This window comes from Anopheles arabiensis, chromosome 2 (genome assembly GCF_016920715.1).
Source record: "Anopheles arabiensis isolate DONGOLA chromosome 2, AaraD3, whole genome shotgun sequence".
Lineage (NCBI taxonomy): Eukaryota > Metazoa > Arthropoda > Insecta > Diptera > Culicidae > Anopheles > Anopheles arabiensis.
The window spans coordinates 33235325-33250275 of NC_053517.1; the positions used below are offsets into that span (position 1 = coordinate 33235325).

The 14951-nt window shown below is 45.9% G+C and overlaps 2 protein-coding genes across 10 annotated transcripts in view; one reads left to right on the forward strand and one right to left on the reverse strand.

The window, feature by feature from the left end:
• Positions 1-5508: 5508 nt before the first annotated feature.
• Positions 5509-14951, reverse strand: part of LOC120904298 (signal peptide peptidase-like 3) — a 34994-nt gene continuing 25551 nt past the window's right edge. For 6 of the 9 annotated variants that reach the window (XM_040314194.1, XM_040314202.1, XM_040314220.1 and 3 more), the window contains 5 exons: positions 8015-8716; positions 7824-7946; positions 7095-7743; positions 6908-7028; positions 5509-6815 (listed from right to left, as the gene is read on the reverse strand). In XM_040314194.1, coding sequence (XP_040170128.1) covers positions 6747-6815; positions 6908-7028; positions 7095-7743; positions 7824-7946; positions 8015-8372 — 1320 coding nt within the window. In that variant the 5' untranslated portion in view covers positions 8373-8716 and the 3' untranslated portion in view covers positions 5509-6746. Of the gene's footprint in view, positions 6816-6907; positions 7029-7094; positions 7744-7823; positions 7947-8014; positions 8717-8807; positions 9051-14951 lie in introns of those variants that run through there. The other 3 variants (XM_040314248.1, XM_040314255.1, XM_040314240.1) reach the window with 3 other exon arrangements.
• On the forward strand, positions 9502-12237 carry LOC120904345 (solute carrier family 25 member 44). Its single transcript, XM_040314266.1, has 2 exons — positions 9502-9834; positions 10165-12237. Exon 2 carries the CDS (start codon positions 10641-10643, stop codon positions 11604-11606), a length of 966 nt encoding a protein of 321 aa, XP_040170200.1. The 5' UTR covers positions 9502-9834; positions 10165-10640; the 3' UTR covers positions 11607-12237.

The following is a 14951-nucleotide window of genomic DNA, read 5'->3' on the forward strand; positions in this document are numbered from 1 at the left end:
TGAAGGCTATCAAATTTCCGCCTAGCCATGCCAACTGGCCGCACTGGCAGGCAGGCAGGGCAGTGTCATAATGCAATGACAAAGAGATGATTCGTTGAAGGCAGCAGTAGTTGGTGTGCCGGTGTCTGTATGCGATGCGACTACAGGCTGTTGTCTAGTCCTTTGTGTCCAGAGTACAGTGAAGGTCCAACATATTACCTCTTTGGTGAAATGTCTCGTATGGCTCGTAAGTTTACCATTCCCGCTGTGTGTTCTTAATTATGACTTCAAGGGTGGCCCAACAGATCAATACTCATTTAGACAGCTTCGGTGGTAAAAGCTGTAACATTTTAGTAACGTAGTTGAAACATAGAAAGCCTTAAGATGAAGTAAGTTGCATAATTGTTACACCAAGAAAAAGGATAATCAATGTTGAGTCACTCTCTTTGTTTGATGCCACAACTAAGAACAAATTGAGTGAAAAAAAAATCGTATTGCAAAATATTTATAAGGAAATAAGCAAAACCTCTACTTCTTTGATACCATGCAACGTGATAGACTTACATATCGACCTATCTATTCTCTTTCAAATGGATGGCTTTCTGTAACTTCTAGTAGGGAATACGAATAATAATTACCTACAATACTTTTACGAAAAGTGAATTACCATAAACATTATATAAATAAAAGAAGAGAAAAAATATTGACAGAAACCATTAGCTTAGCTAGTTTACTTTCATGCCGTAACTAGGAGACTGACTTGTCGATGTTGGGACGTAAATCTTCAAAGTATCAACGGATAGATAGACAAAAATAAAAAGCACCAACTTTGAGCATTGATGGAGCTATCGTATTACCAAAAAACCACACGCATTCCCTATTAGGCAGCCAGAAATATTGAATTACTCTTAAGTTTGTGTTTTTGTTTATTCCGGAAGAATAGTCCAATTATGTTAAAAATAATCTTAATTAAAACATCCATTTCTAACATGGAAAACATTTGATTCGTTGCTGTAACAATGAAATTTGAGATTGAGGTTAAATTAGGACGCAATTTCAACCACAATTCTGCCGCTACGTGCACTGGCTGAGATTTTGTGCACCATTGTACAGGGTTTGCCATATCAGTATCGAATGTCAACATTGTTATTCACCGCGTGCAAGATGTTAATACGCATCAATTAAATGTTTCTTTTCCATCATCATATTTCCATCATTAATTTCTCAATATGATTTTCAACACGCCTCAAGCTGGATTGAGTATGACATTTGTTTGTTATATGTTGAAAATCATGTGTAAAAATTAAAAATTCATTTTGAATCAAATACATTTGACAGTTGTTGAAAAACATCTTTAATGCTGTGAATAATTATAGGGGAAAGCGGGGCAAAATGGGCATGTTAAGCAGTTTACTGAATATTCCTTTGAATATTCCACAAAACACAATTTTTCTTTCATTAATGTATGCCTCAACCATTTATCAATGGATTAAAATTGCCACATAGAATAAAAACAACTTAAAAACATGAAAATAATGTAAAATAAAAGTTGATGTTTTACGAGAAGCTATTTTGACACGCGGGGTAAAATGGGCATAGCCCTGGGGCAAAATGGGCATATGTAAACAAACTGTGAAACGTCAAAACACTGGGGCAATTTGGGCCACAACAACTGCGCTTAGGTAATGGTCTATGCTTTTGCGCACGTTTTGTGAAATGTATTTTTTGTTCTATCTTTTGATTTGCTGGTCAGAAAAGCCCTTAAAATTCTTCCAAAAATATGTTATCAAAATTTAAACAGTTTTTACACGTTTAAATCTACAAAACTGAATCTTTTGAAGCTGTGCCTGTTATCATTATTGAGGCGACAAATACAACACCATAGCCTCACCAAGCGCCGTATGTCAAAAGCATCTGGCCATTTTGCCCCAAGCGTAACTCCCCATTTTGCCCCACGTGAAGCATTTTTGTATTCTTTGTTATATTTAAAAAAATACGCATTCAATCGCCTTGCTTTCTTCAGACAAATTGTAAAGAAATATCATATCTTTAAAAATATATCATGAAAAACGTCAACGCATCCCTGTGACACTAGTTTAAGCTTATTTTCGAAGTGGCAAAAATTACATCAATATGCTGCTAAACCTTATTTTGCATTTTTCTTAGTTATTTGTTATATAAGGGTTATGAAACTTCAATGGTGTTCATAGAACACTCTAATGAATACATTTTGAGCATTGGAAAGTATCTTTGTAGTCAAAAAATGTTTAAATAGAGGGTGCCCATTTTGCCCCACATGCCCATTTTGCCCCGCTTTCCCCTATACATATTCGAAAGGGATTTGAAAAACCGTGTAAATTAACAAAATAAACAAACAAACAAATAGCTTGATGAAATTAGATGACAGAAAACATTACCAACAGGTGGCCATTTAAAATAACATGAATAACAAAACATTGGGTTTATGCTGCATATACTGCCAGCGTATATTGGCTCTATATATTGTTTCAATTCTTGTTGATATTATTTGCTATAAAACTCTCACCGAAATTAAATGCCGTACACCACTGTACATTAGTTCTCGCTAACAAACAGTTAACTGGACCCGCTCCTCTCACCCCACTACCATCCCCCAGAAAGATAACACCCAGTGCGCACACGTGTTGCAGCACCCCCCATTTGCCCTAGGATAGCCACCCCGTCACCCCATTCGCATAATCGCTACATTGTACGGAAAAGGGCGCTTTGAACATCAAAATCCACAGCGACAGCACACTACAGCGAGCCAGCGGAGAACCGCGTCCACACCGCGTTACGGATGGGAGAAGAGAATGAATGGATGGAAATGGAAACACCGACGGTTTGACGAGCGATTCGTAGCGGGACAGAACATGCTCCGCCACACACGCCAAAGCAAAATCGCACGCCCTTCATCAAACTGTTGGCAGCCAGTGCTTGCTACGCTTTTCGCAGGACATTCGACGCACATTCTCACACGACTCATGGCGACGCAGCACAGCACTGCACAATTGGAGCGAGCCAGCGGAGAACACGTGCGCACGCGCAACATGCGATTAACTGGGTGGCTTGGGTGTTGGGTTCAGGTGGGTTCGTCTGAAGCAGAACCAATTGGTCTGAAGGGGTGGGTTTTCTCAACTCTTAAGCAGCCTGACTGTGCCTGAGCATTGTTTGCTGTGCCACCCACTAGCACTGGCACTGGGCAGAAGCAAGAAACGGGATACGCACACACTCGTGTCCTGCGATCCTGGAACGAGGGAGCAGCTACTGGAGTTTGACCGCACACCCAGACATGCACACTCATCCAATCAGACACCTTTATGAAAAGGACTCAAAAGTGCACACACACACACACACACCTGCAATGGGGATATCCAAAACACGGCTCACAATCAATTAGCCTCTCTCGCTCTCTCTCTTTGCGAGTGGTACGGTAGTCTGGCGTGTGAATCCTGTTTATCGCAGCCAACTGTGATTTTTGCATTGAAGCCGCCGCCGTGTACCAACCGTACGCTGTTCTTCCGGGGCGCCTTTTTACCACTGTGTGCCCAGCTGCGTGTGTGTGTGTGTGTTCACATAAAGCTTTTTGAAAAAGGCGTTCGATGGTGCGACCTCCGTCCACTGTCCCGGCCACCCAACTCAAGTCAATCGATTATCCTTCACGCTGGCGTGTATCCTTTTTCACACTGGCCGTTACCGTACAACGGTAGCGCAATACAGGAAGCAGCAGCACACACACACACACACACTTTTATGAACTGATTTGCACGGCTCAACGTACGCAACTACACCGCACACGGGTCGACTGCAACTGCTGCAATACCGCATGGTGGTGGCTGCACCTGAAGGGCAATAAAACAAACCCCTTGGACGGCGTCTCCTTGCTTCCACCCTTCCTTTGCCGGAACCCCCGGAGCCCTCTTCTGGGACCTTCTGCTGGAAACCGAAAACCGACACACGAGATATTCGAGTAGCACGATGAGCACGATATTTTGCTGCTGGTGCGCCCGTACTACACGCGGCAATGGGCTCGTTCGGCTGTGTTTCTGTTTTCTTCTTCTTCCTCTTCTTTTCCTCCTGCTCTTCGCGCTCTCCTCTGCGTTATCACCTGGTACCAGTGCTTTACAGGCCGCCGCGTTGCGATTTCCGTTCCCTTTCGATTTTGGGGGCCGTTCCCCACTTTATTGCGCCCGAGCCACCACTGCCCGATGATACGGCCGTCTCTGATATCGTGCCGTCGCTCGAACGGCCGGGGGGGGGGGGAGGAAGGGATAGGTGGTCGACCCCACCAAACAAAAAAACCCGCGGCGACCCAAGTGTGCGCGCGGGTTGCACCAAAATTTATGAGCGTGGTACGACGGCCCGATTAAAGGATTAACACGACGGCTGGCAAGACACGGCCGCACGCACACACGGCGGTCCGAACGGTCGAAAACGTAGCGCCACCACTCGTGCCATTTTTGCCAAAAATTAGTGTGGGCTCTGCTCCACAAAACATAAACAAGAGAGCGCCGCTGGAGCGCGTGCAGGGAGCGAAAGAGAAGGTGGGAGAAACTGTTGTTTCTGTTTCTTTCTCTCTCCGTTGCAATAATTATGGCAATAGGGCACGGGTTGTGGGTACCTTGGGTTTGGAACTAAATCCACCGCTTGCATGTATGCACCTTGGGCGAATGTCAACCCGCGCGCTCGGTAGGGTTTCGTGCAGTTTGCTCACCTGTTCGAGCAGTGCGCGCTCACCGTGCAGCGAGGTGTAAGTGGATTTGTGTGCTCTTTTGAACAGATTCGTTTGCATTCGTTTTAGTTGTTTTTCTTTCCATTTTTGCAACCACTTTTGCACAATTGTGATGAGTGTAGTTGTATTTGTCATCATGAGTGAAACAATAGCTTTCGATTCCGTAGCATTTCTCTTCAGAAGATTCTTTTCTGGAAAAATTAAAAGTTATATTTCTTTTTCACTATTATTAACAGTACTTTTGATTATAGAAAAAAAAAACGTATGTAAAGTATACATTCGAGACGGGGCAGAGATTTATATGAAATTATATGAAAATTAAAATAAAACAAAAAGGTAAAGAAAGAATTATCACATTATGTATATCGAAGTGTTCGGGTTCCATGCAAACTCACGTATGCCCAGCAGCACACGGTGAAAGCAGTTTCACCGGGTACAACATTTATCGGCTAAAAAGGTGTACGATGATCATGATCTGGATGAACGAAACGCTGAATCTGTTTGTAACGAATTGCCTTACCGGATGCCTTTGTTTAGCCTTCTCTGTCCCTCTCTCTCTCTCGTTCTCTTTACAATTCACTCACGAAAATAAAAGTTGTCAATATGAGTCAACCCGGAACGGAACCGTAGTTAAAAGGTGATCTATGCTCTATACGGTTTTTCGTTTTAGTATTCGCATTTTGTCTTACAGGCCAAAGATGAACCAGCAGATGTAAGCAGTGCTGGTGCGGTGCGTCGTATAGGTACGTTCAGTTTTTACATGATAGTTTTAACATTTGTTTTTTTTTTTGTATGAGAGCAATTGTATATCCTTTGCTAACCCGGGTACAATGCGATGCATCTATACCAATTCGCACCTACTCAAAAATTCAGAGATGAGAAAAAAGTTTAAACATAATTAATATTGTAGTTGCATTAAGCCAAACAGTACTGTGCTGTAACGGTCAATAAAGTTATCCATCCGATTCGCTAACAATGCTAAGGTACGAAGAAAAATGCGTTCTGCTTTAAATTTAAAATATCCACGGCCATATCATGTTCCTCCGGGCAGAGAAAAGAGAGACGGAAAGAGTGATAGAGAGAAAGCGAGAGATAGCGAGAGACAAAAGCTGCGCGATTAGAAAAAAAAAACACAAAAGTATGTCGCGCGCAAAAACAAAAGAACACACCTTTATCCGGTATAGCAGGTAGTAGGCGGCAGGCAAGTCAACGGAAGCTTGCACTGCACGCTGCAACGTGACTCACCAGGCGTGTATGAATCGTTCGTTGGTGTAATATGCATAGGAAAGTGGGTTGTGTACAGAGACGATGCAAAATGAGATGTAATCCTATAATAACCTAACTCGTACGTCCGCGCGCCCGAGCGTACACCTGTACCGACGACACTCTGTCGTCTCTGCTCTTTTTGATTAGCGAACGTTTTCTGCGTTTTCTGCCACCGGCACACGGTTCTGAAAACACACACACACATACAAACACACAAACGGCTCTACTAATTCCCTAACGCCTAATCACATTCAAATATTGTTAAACTACCTTAAATGATTCATTCGTGCCATGTCGCCGCCCGCCCCTGTTGCTTGCATTCGATCCCTTCCCGTCACGTTAAACCTAACCACAATCTAAACCTACACTGCTGCTACCGTGCCCGGAAGGTATTTTCCGTGCTGGTCTCGAGTGCTTTCCAGGAAAGGGGGGTGTGTACTAGAAAAAGGGATCTTTGTTCAAGAGTTTTGTTCAATCTCGGCACATCCACACTGCCCACTTATTGACTTTCCCCCCTCCGGCCCGGTACCGTCAGTTGGGCGGTACCAGCATGCGATACGCTATGTACGGTTGCATATAATTGCAGTAGTAGTTATAGTAGTAATCCTTTTCCTAGTACACTACTACGATCGATCGTTCGCCCCGTGTACGTGTGTTTGTGTAGTTAGTTGCACTTAATACTATTTTGCGTACAGAGTTGTGTGTTGCTGTATTGTATTCGCTTCCGTGGAGAGCATGTGATCAGTGTGGTTTATACCTCTAGCTGCTTCGAAGCTTGTTGGATGATGAACGGTTCACTCCACATGCGTCGCAGATCACCCTGACGAAATGGGGAATGAAAATTTGAAAAAAGAAAAAGAAAGGGATTAGCATATTCATGTCGCCCGCGGTAACGCGCCAGTCCAGATTTACCTTCAGATATGCCATCGTAAGCAGAGGTAGCAGTGTAAACGGTACGAGATACAGCAGCGCAGGCTGTGCTGCTTTGAATACTTCAGAACTGACAGTCGCGGTTAACAATCCAAGGAAGTAACTGTGGCGATGAAAAGAAGACCAATCATTAGAACGTAACGACCTGCACCCGGCCACCCGCACTCACCCTAATAAGGAACAATGAAAATAAGTAAGCTTCGAGCCAACTCCTTTCGGTGGTGGAACGCCGGCCTCTGCCGTCTGGGTAGACTGGGACTTTTTGTAAGCGTCGTAGCGCAGCACAAAGCACAGCAGCAGCCCCGGCATCACGATATCGCCCAGACCGAGCATCGAAAAGTGGCCGCTGTTGTGGATGCTCGGAAACACCAGCTTGCCGGGCAGGTTCAGCTTAGGCGGTTCCTTCACGATGCCCCCCAGGTTCAGCTTGCGCGCCACAATGCCGACCGGATTGTCGGCCGGCCGGGTCGCCACCTTCACCATCACGTTCGTGCTGAAGATGTACGAGGAAAAGAACACCCAAAACACGTCGTAGATGAGCAGCCCGGTCAGCAGCAGCGTCGACACCTTCAGGCTCGGCAGTCGCACAAACGCGATGAACGCGACGCACAGCCCCATGCCCATGGCGTCCATCAGCAGCCAGTGCCCGGTCAGCACCCAAATGCACACGATCGATACGGCGAGCGAAAAGCTAAACAGTTCCGCCGCCGTGAAGCGTCCACACACGCCGAACGATATCCGATTGCCGTCCGTGCACGGCCGGATAATGTACTGGCACATCGGGAGCAGCAGAAAGGCTAGGGCAACGGTGGCGATTACTGTGGCGATTGGAGGAGAGAAAAAGAGAGCATTAGAAGGGTCACTATTCCGGATATGGACGGGTTTGCTCGATACATACTTGCTGTGCAGACCGCAAACAGCATCTGCATTGAGTCGAAGAAGAAAAACATCACTAGCAGCGAGATCGATGCGCCGAGAGGTAAGCACAGCGCGTGCATCGTGTCCAATGTGGCGAATTTGTCTGCAAACAAAAGGAAAACAGTTCATCAGGCGTCTGAAAGGGGGGGGGTCCACAACTCGTTGTCTTACTCTGTTCCTGCTGGACCGGTTCACCGGTCAGTAGGTTGTTCATGCTTTCGCTCTGTCGTTTCTTTTCCTTCTCCCGCTGTTCCTGCTCCATGTTCAGGCTCCGGAAGCTGCCGTACACGATCAGCAGCATCGAGATGAGACAGGTCGAGACGCGGGACGAGTCCATGATCGTGCCGTACGCCCACTGGTATTCGTTGCCGTCACCAGCACCACCAGCACCACCAGCACCACCGCCGTGTCCGAGAAGGTTGTCGTCCACCACTAGCTGTCCTGCTGCGGCAGCTGCTGCCGCTGCCGCTGCTGCTGCTGCTGCTGCTGCTGCTCCTTCCTGTTGGCCGTTGCCAAATCCTTCCGACATGGCGGTACGGCCGAGCCAGGTAAAGGAGCTGGTGATACGCGGCGGGGCGTCGTCCGTGTGTGTGTTCGCTTTTGAGGCAGCTGTCCAACTATTACCGACACACAAACACACACAGGAAAATGAAACGAAAAAGCTGATTGTCGCACCGCACCCACACGCCCACCCCGTTCTGCTCGCTATGCTCGCCTTCCGGTGCCCGTCGCGGAGCCGGAGCACAGTACCGGACAACGAGGAATTATAATGACAGCGTCATCGTGGGGCCCATTGGTGGTGGTTTCGGTGGACCTTTCGCTAACCTGATGGCAGATGTTTGACCGGCGCACCTTCTAATTCGGGGCTCTTATCTGTACCGAAAGGGTGAGGCAGGAAAAAAGAGAGAGAAAAAAAGATAAGTAAAAGCATAAATATATGCATGTTTGCATGCAGGAATGGTACCACCAGCGGGAAGTTGTGTCTGTCGTACCGAAACCCAGCTAAACCAAGTGGATGATCACAACATTGCCCTCAAATGTACACAAACACACACGGTACAGCCGATTGACTATATCGAACGCCTTTTATCATTATGCAAACAATATCAGCGTAAATAGAAGGGTGGCCATCGGTACACTTCAGTGAGGAAAGCTTTTTTTCCTCACACAAACAATCCAGCTGATGGATGAGAAAACATCAATTCTGCGCTGTCAACAAATGGTTACGAACATTGGTGCAATGTATTGAAAGATTGAGTTTAGATATTTAGATTTATTTGTTAACATTGTAAAAAATTCAAGAATAATAATGCAAATCACAGTAAACAAAAAGTTGCACAAACATTAGTAACTAACAATTATGCAAATGCATTGATTTTTCATAGTTTCTTCAAGGTGGCAATTCATTTTAAATTTAATTGTATAGTTTTTTAGACACTTAAAACCAATTAATATTTTTTAAACCATCATAAAAAAGGGACAAACAGCATAAAAAACGGACGGAAAACAAATTATGCACCTCGACCACAGTGCATTCAAAACATTTTTGCATCGTAATTGCTATAAAAATTATAGCAACCACATTGCCATAAAATTTTGACAGCTTCGCACAGCGTGAAAGAGAGACGGCGAGGCAAACCACCTGTTTTCTCTTTCTCTCACGACGTCAGCTGTCACATTGATTGTTTTTTTCCTGCATCATTTGCAACACACAGAGACACGAGAAGTTTTCTCCCTCGCCTCGAATGTGATTTCGAGAAAAAGACGGACTTTTTGGTGCAAATATCAGCAATACACTCCTTCGTCTACGCACAATGGATAACGGCAACCGGCGGTGGCACCACAAATCGACGGAACAGGCGACTTTCTAGCCGCTAAAACCGTGTGCCGTGTTGGACCGATTGGTGGCTGGGCAGATAGCTTTCGATAGGACCGTTCCATGCCATGAAGGACACTGGAGAACGGGGAAGGCGTTGCAGTGCAAAACGAAGGTGAGTGGGTTTTGGGATGTGACTTCCGGAAGGCACTTGTGGTCGAGCGTGCTGTGGAAATGCACTTTTGACCAACGTAGTGAAGCGAGAGGGACTGCGTATGTGTGCTGTCGGTTGCGACCGTGTGAAGGAGTGAAAGAGCAGCTACCGTGTCGAAAGAACACCATCGCTACACAACATTACATAAACAGTGGCTGAGAGACGTACCCATCGTTCCCATTGTGATGATGATGATGATGATGACGGTGGTGATAGTGTGCCTGATAATACAACACGAAAAGGGAAAACGCTCCTGATTGCACTAACTGACGTTCGCTTTCTTTCCGGCAGGATTATTGGCTCCGGTAGTAGTGGTCGACTAAAGCAACGGTGAACCACAAACGCACAACGAACCTAGGAAGGAAAGCTGCTAACACAACCAGTTGACCTGTGCTGACCCTAGGCACGGCCACACTGCCATACATCATCAAGGTCACAGCCACATCCGGCAGCAGGTTGCTTTTAGGTTCGTGATGAAGTACATGCAACATATTTCGCCATCAGTTCAGCAGCTTCTGGTCTGACGTCACTCTCGCCGAAAGGAATTTACATCATATAAATCAGTGCAAACATCAGCACGCACAAAAACACATACACAGTGACTGCCAAACCGGCGATTATCAGCAAGATAAGTCACTGGAGGCACCGTCGTGCCATCAGCTGTTGATAGCGTGCGCATTTGGTTATTTAACAACCAAAGGTAAAGAAGGCAGTTCCGCATAGGAAAAAAAAAACAACACACACTCTGTTACCCGCTAGTGAGAAAGATGGCAGACCCTGCAACGAACGGCAAGTTTCTGCGCACCATCGAGTGGGACATGATGGACAAACGCAAATTTTTCCCACTCTCGATGCTGAGCTCGTTTTCGGTCCGCTGTGCCCTGTATCCGCTGACCGTGATCAAAACGCAGCTCCAGGTACAGTTCCGGAACGACATCTACAAGGGCATGATCGATGCCGGCGTTAAAATCTACCGCGCCGAGGGCGTGCCCGGCCTGTACCGGGGATTCTGGATCTCCTCGGTGCAAATCGTGAGCGGAGTGTTTTACATCAGCACGTACGAAGGGGTCCGGCACGTGCTCGGTCAGTACGGGGCAAACCAGCGGGTAAAATCGCTCGCTGCGGGCGGGTGCGCTTCACTCGTCGGCCAAACCATCATCGTACCGTTCGATGTGATTTCGCAGCACGCGATGGTGCTCGGGATGGGTGCGCACGGTGGCAAAAATGGGGCAGTGAACCCGCTCGGTATCAACTTCGACAAAGGCAGCAGCCGATTACGCATTACGCACGACATTGCGCGCGAAATTTTGCGTCGTGACGGTGTGCGCGGTTTCTACCGGGGGTACACCGCCAGCCTGATGGCGTACGTACCGAATTCGGCCATGTGGTGGGCCTTCTATCACCTGTACCAGGACGAGCTGTTAAAGATCGTACCGCCGTGGGTGTCGCACCTGTTCGTGCAGTGTGTGGCCGGTAGCTTTGGTGGGTTCACCACCACGATCATAACGAATCCGCTCGATATTGTACGGGCCCGGTTGCAGGTGCAGCGGCTCGATTCGATGAGTGTCGCGTTCCGGGAGCTGTGGCACGAGGAACACTTTCACATGTTCTTTAAGGGGCTGACGGCGCGGTTAGTGCAATCGGCCGCCTTCTCCTTCAGCATCATTCTCGGGTACGAAACGATCAAACGCGTGTCGGTGAACGAGCAGTACCGTCACATGATCAAATGGTAACGGTCTACACGGTCATGCTTTGAGGTGAAATGTTTCTTTTTGTGTACAGGCAAGCAAGTGCGATCGTTGGTAGCGTGTATCATCGTCGTCATAATGTTCATTCGTTTTGTAGATTCGTTTACACCAGCGTGTATATCTCATCATGGAATGTAGAAGCTAAGGAAAACCAATGTTAAAATGCTAGAACGTGTTCCACAGTATCCGTTGAACAATAATAAGAAGAAGAGAGAAAGTGGGTAAGAAACATAGCAAATAAGCAGGTTACATTAACAAAAAAAAAACACAGTTTATAACAATTCGATTGATGTGCAATAAGTAGGTATCGCAGCTAGTAAAAGGCACGCAACAATGCACGTGTGAAACTTTAAGCTGGACGCAAAAAAAAAGTTGCGCATAAGCATAACCAGAACGAACGATCAGACAATATCTATTGCATCTAGAACCAGTGCTTCGCACACACGCAGGAGAGGGAAGCAGCAGATAGTGCAACTTTTTGTAAACCAACCCGTTCGGGTGCGCATAGACCATTATTTAAGTTGGACTTAGAAGAAATTATGTATATTGTTTTTACCTCGTAGGTTGCTCTCGCAAAAAAGCAAATCCCGACCGGTGGAGCCGATCGACTTCTTGATCACTTTGCCAACTTACACTTACAGTATCACATTTACTTTTATTTCTCCACACACACACACCCGAAAACACGGAGCATGTTTTGTGTTGTCACCTAAACAGAGTTTAGTAATACTTCTGGGAGAAACAGAGAGAAGGAGAGAGAATGCAGGATAGAGAGGGTTGTCTTTATTTATATTGTCATTTGTAAAACAAAACAAAAGCTGACAATAGCAACACAGCACGATATTGAGAGATATACCGAGTGTCTGTAGCGGGTAAAATTAAACCAAAAACTATATACAGAAAACAGCTTTAATAAAGCATAATCAGTTTAAACTGTTACCAAAAAAAAAACTAGGTTGCAAATGGAGGACGTGTCTGTTTTACATCCGAAGATATTTGATTAGTGTTTCTATTTGTAAATGAAACAAAACGGGAAGCTTTAATGTCTTTTAAAACAGCTGTTGAAACATGGTGTCAGCAGCGTGGACGAGGCATATTCAAACTGGATGCTGGAGAAGAGAATTCGTTTGTATACACAGTTGCCCATCCTAACGAGGCAATCGGCTAGAGCCATTGAACACTTGCGTACAAAAGCGTCGCGATTTGTTGTAGCTATTTATGTTAAACTGCTGCTTGCGATGCATTTCTCCCACGTTCCAGCAACAGGATGGTGGCGCTGGTTAATTAAACAATGAAAAGCTGAGAAGAAGCTGAAAGAAGCAGCCTCTTGAAACAAAAGCGTGGAAACAACGGGTAAAGTATGCCACCGCGGTGTCTAGGGCGCGTTGCGTTCGTGCCTACCGAATTGTTGGTGCAATCAATGGCGAAAGAGCTGTACAAACAATCTAAAAGAGATGTGCATTCTTCCCTCCCTTCGACCATTCTCGGGAGAGTACCGCAAGCCCCCCATCCTCCCCGCCCAGGTGCCCATTGTAATGCACGCCCGCTGTCCTCCACGGTGGTGTGGTAAGATTCTTAACCCAATATTTGAACGTTCTGCTGCGGCCCTTCGCGCGATCGTGATGAAAACATTTGGACATGGATTGCGTTGCGCCCCGCTTTAGCATTTAATTGTCTGCTGCACCAACGTGAGGAAACCAACGGGAATAGCGAAGGCACTCGGAACTACAGATACTGGGGCGGATACTGCTGCTGCTGCTGCTGGTACTGCGCCCATTGCTTAGTAGTATGAAGATACCATGGCGCGATCGCTCTTAGCCAAGGGATGGAGTGCCAGCAGTATCGGTTGCATGCTCGTAACAAAATCATAAATGGGAGCACCCGGTACCTGCAACATAAAACATGGGGCGGCGAGAAAAAGCATGACACTCACAATGCAATAAAGCCAAACCCGGCAACAGCAACAACAAAAGCAACCAAATAGAAAGGCAAGAACGGCGGGGCTACACGGCAACCCCAGTGGATGAAAAACAGAAGATTAGCCTTAAATGGATCAACCCCAGAGCCCGGAGCCCGGCTTGCGATTGGAGACAAACTGAATTCTCACGATGATGATTTTCCTTCCTTGCCCCTGCCCGTGCGATCATCACGAAACGATCTTGGGTTTCTTTCGCTTCTTTGCAGCAATTTGGGTTCGGTTTGGGTCACGGGGCCACGCAAGGGCGGATTGAATCTGGTGCGCGGGTATAACAGGGTGGTACCGGGAGGAATAAAAACTAGGTGTATATGTTTTTTTTTTTGTTGCTTTGCCAGTAAGCTCGTCCCCAAAACAAGATCATACCATTGAAATGAAAGGGTCTATAGGTAATGGGTTGCGGCTTATTCTCAGGAGGAGTGGAAATGGGATAAAGGGGGATTGTTTTCTCTCCAGTTTTTTTAGGGAAACGAAGCTAAAGCTTTCATAGCACAACTGATAAGATCATACTATCCCTTACTGAAGAGATCGAAAGGATTGACATTGTGATAGCTTTTTAATGATTTATGATATGATTTTTAATGATAATTTAGAAATTGTTTAGACCAGCGTTTCAGTGATAATGAAAGACGTGATCATCTAGCCTTTAACCGTATCGACAAATCGTAATAAAGTTATTACTAAATAAACCTTATTGTTATATTTTAATATTATTCCTATCGGGAGACCCAAAACAACGAACCCCAGAGCTGAAACCCAGCTGAGGCAACAAATTAATAGATAATTTGACGATATTTCCTTGTAGTTATGTTGTGATTTCTTGTGTACGTTCCTGGGGAACGTACACTTGCTTAATTAATTAAGATCCTATAAAGTTATCCATAAAATCTCCTTTCTGTTGTATAACTACACACGAATAACACACCATCGGAAGATACCATTTTAAAACCAATAAAGCGCGTGAAAACCAACGCCACTGCACAGCGTTTCAGCCATACATTAATGCCGTTCGTACATTTGGGACTAAAAGATTAACAAAAACCGAACCGTACAATCGTGCCAGGGGGGTTGGTGCAACCCCTTGCTGGCAAATCGCTTGCGGGGCTCGTCTGTGCAAACTCATTTATCACCATTAAAGCAAATGTCTAGTGGCGTCACCTTTAAAGGCTGGAGCTTCCGAGAGACCGGGCGGGCCAGTTAGCGCTCCCAATGCTCCTCCCCCCCCCCCCTTGCGCCAATGGCACCCAAGAGAGGTTATAGGTTGTGTGCAGAAGTTAAAAGGTTAGGAAAGATGTTGCTGCCACCAAACTCACTGGACGTGCGCACCCCGCCAGTTGTGTGTTTGTGTGCCGGCT

Excerpts from the sequence above, each read along its gene's own strand:
- LOC120904345 (XM_040314266.1), top strand. The coding sequence starts at position 10,641 with ATGGCAGACCCTGCAACGAACGGCAAGTTTCTGCGCACCATCGAGTGG.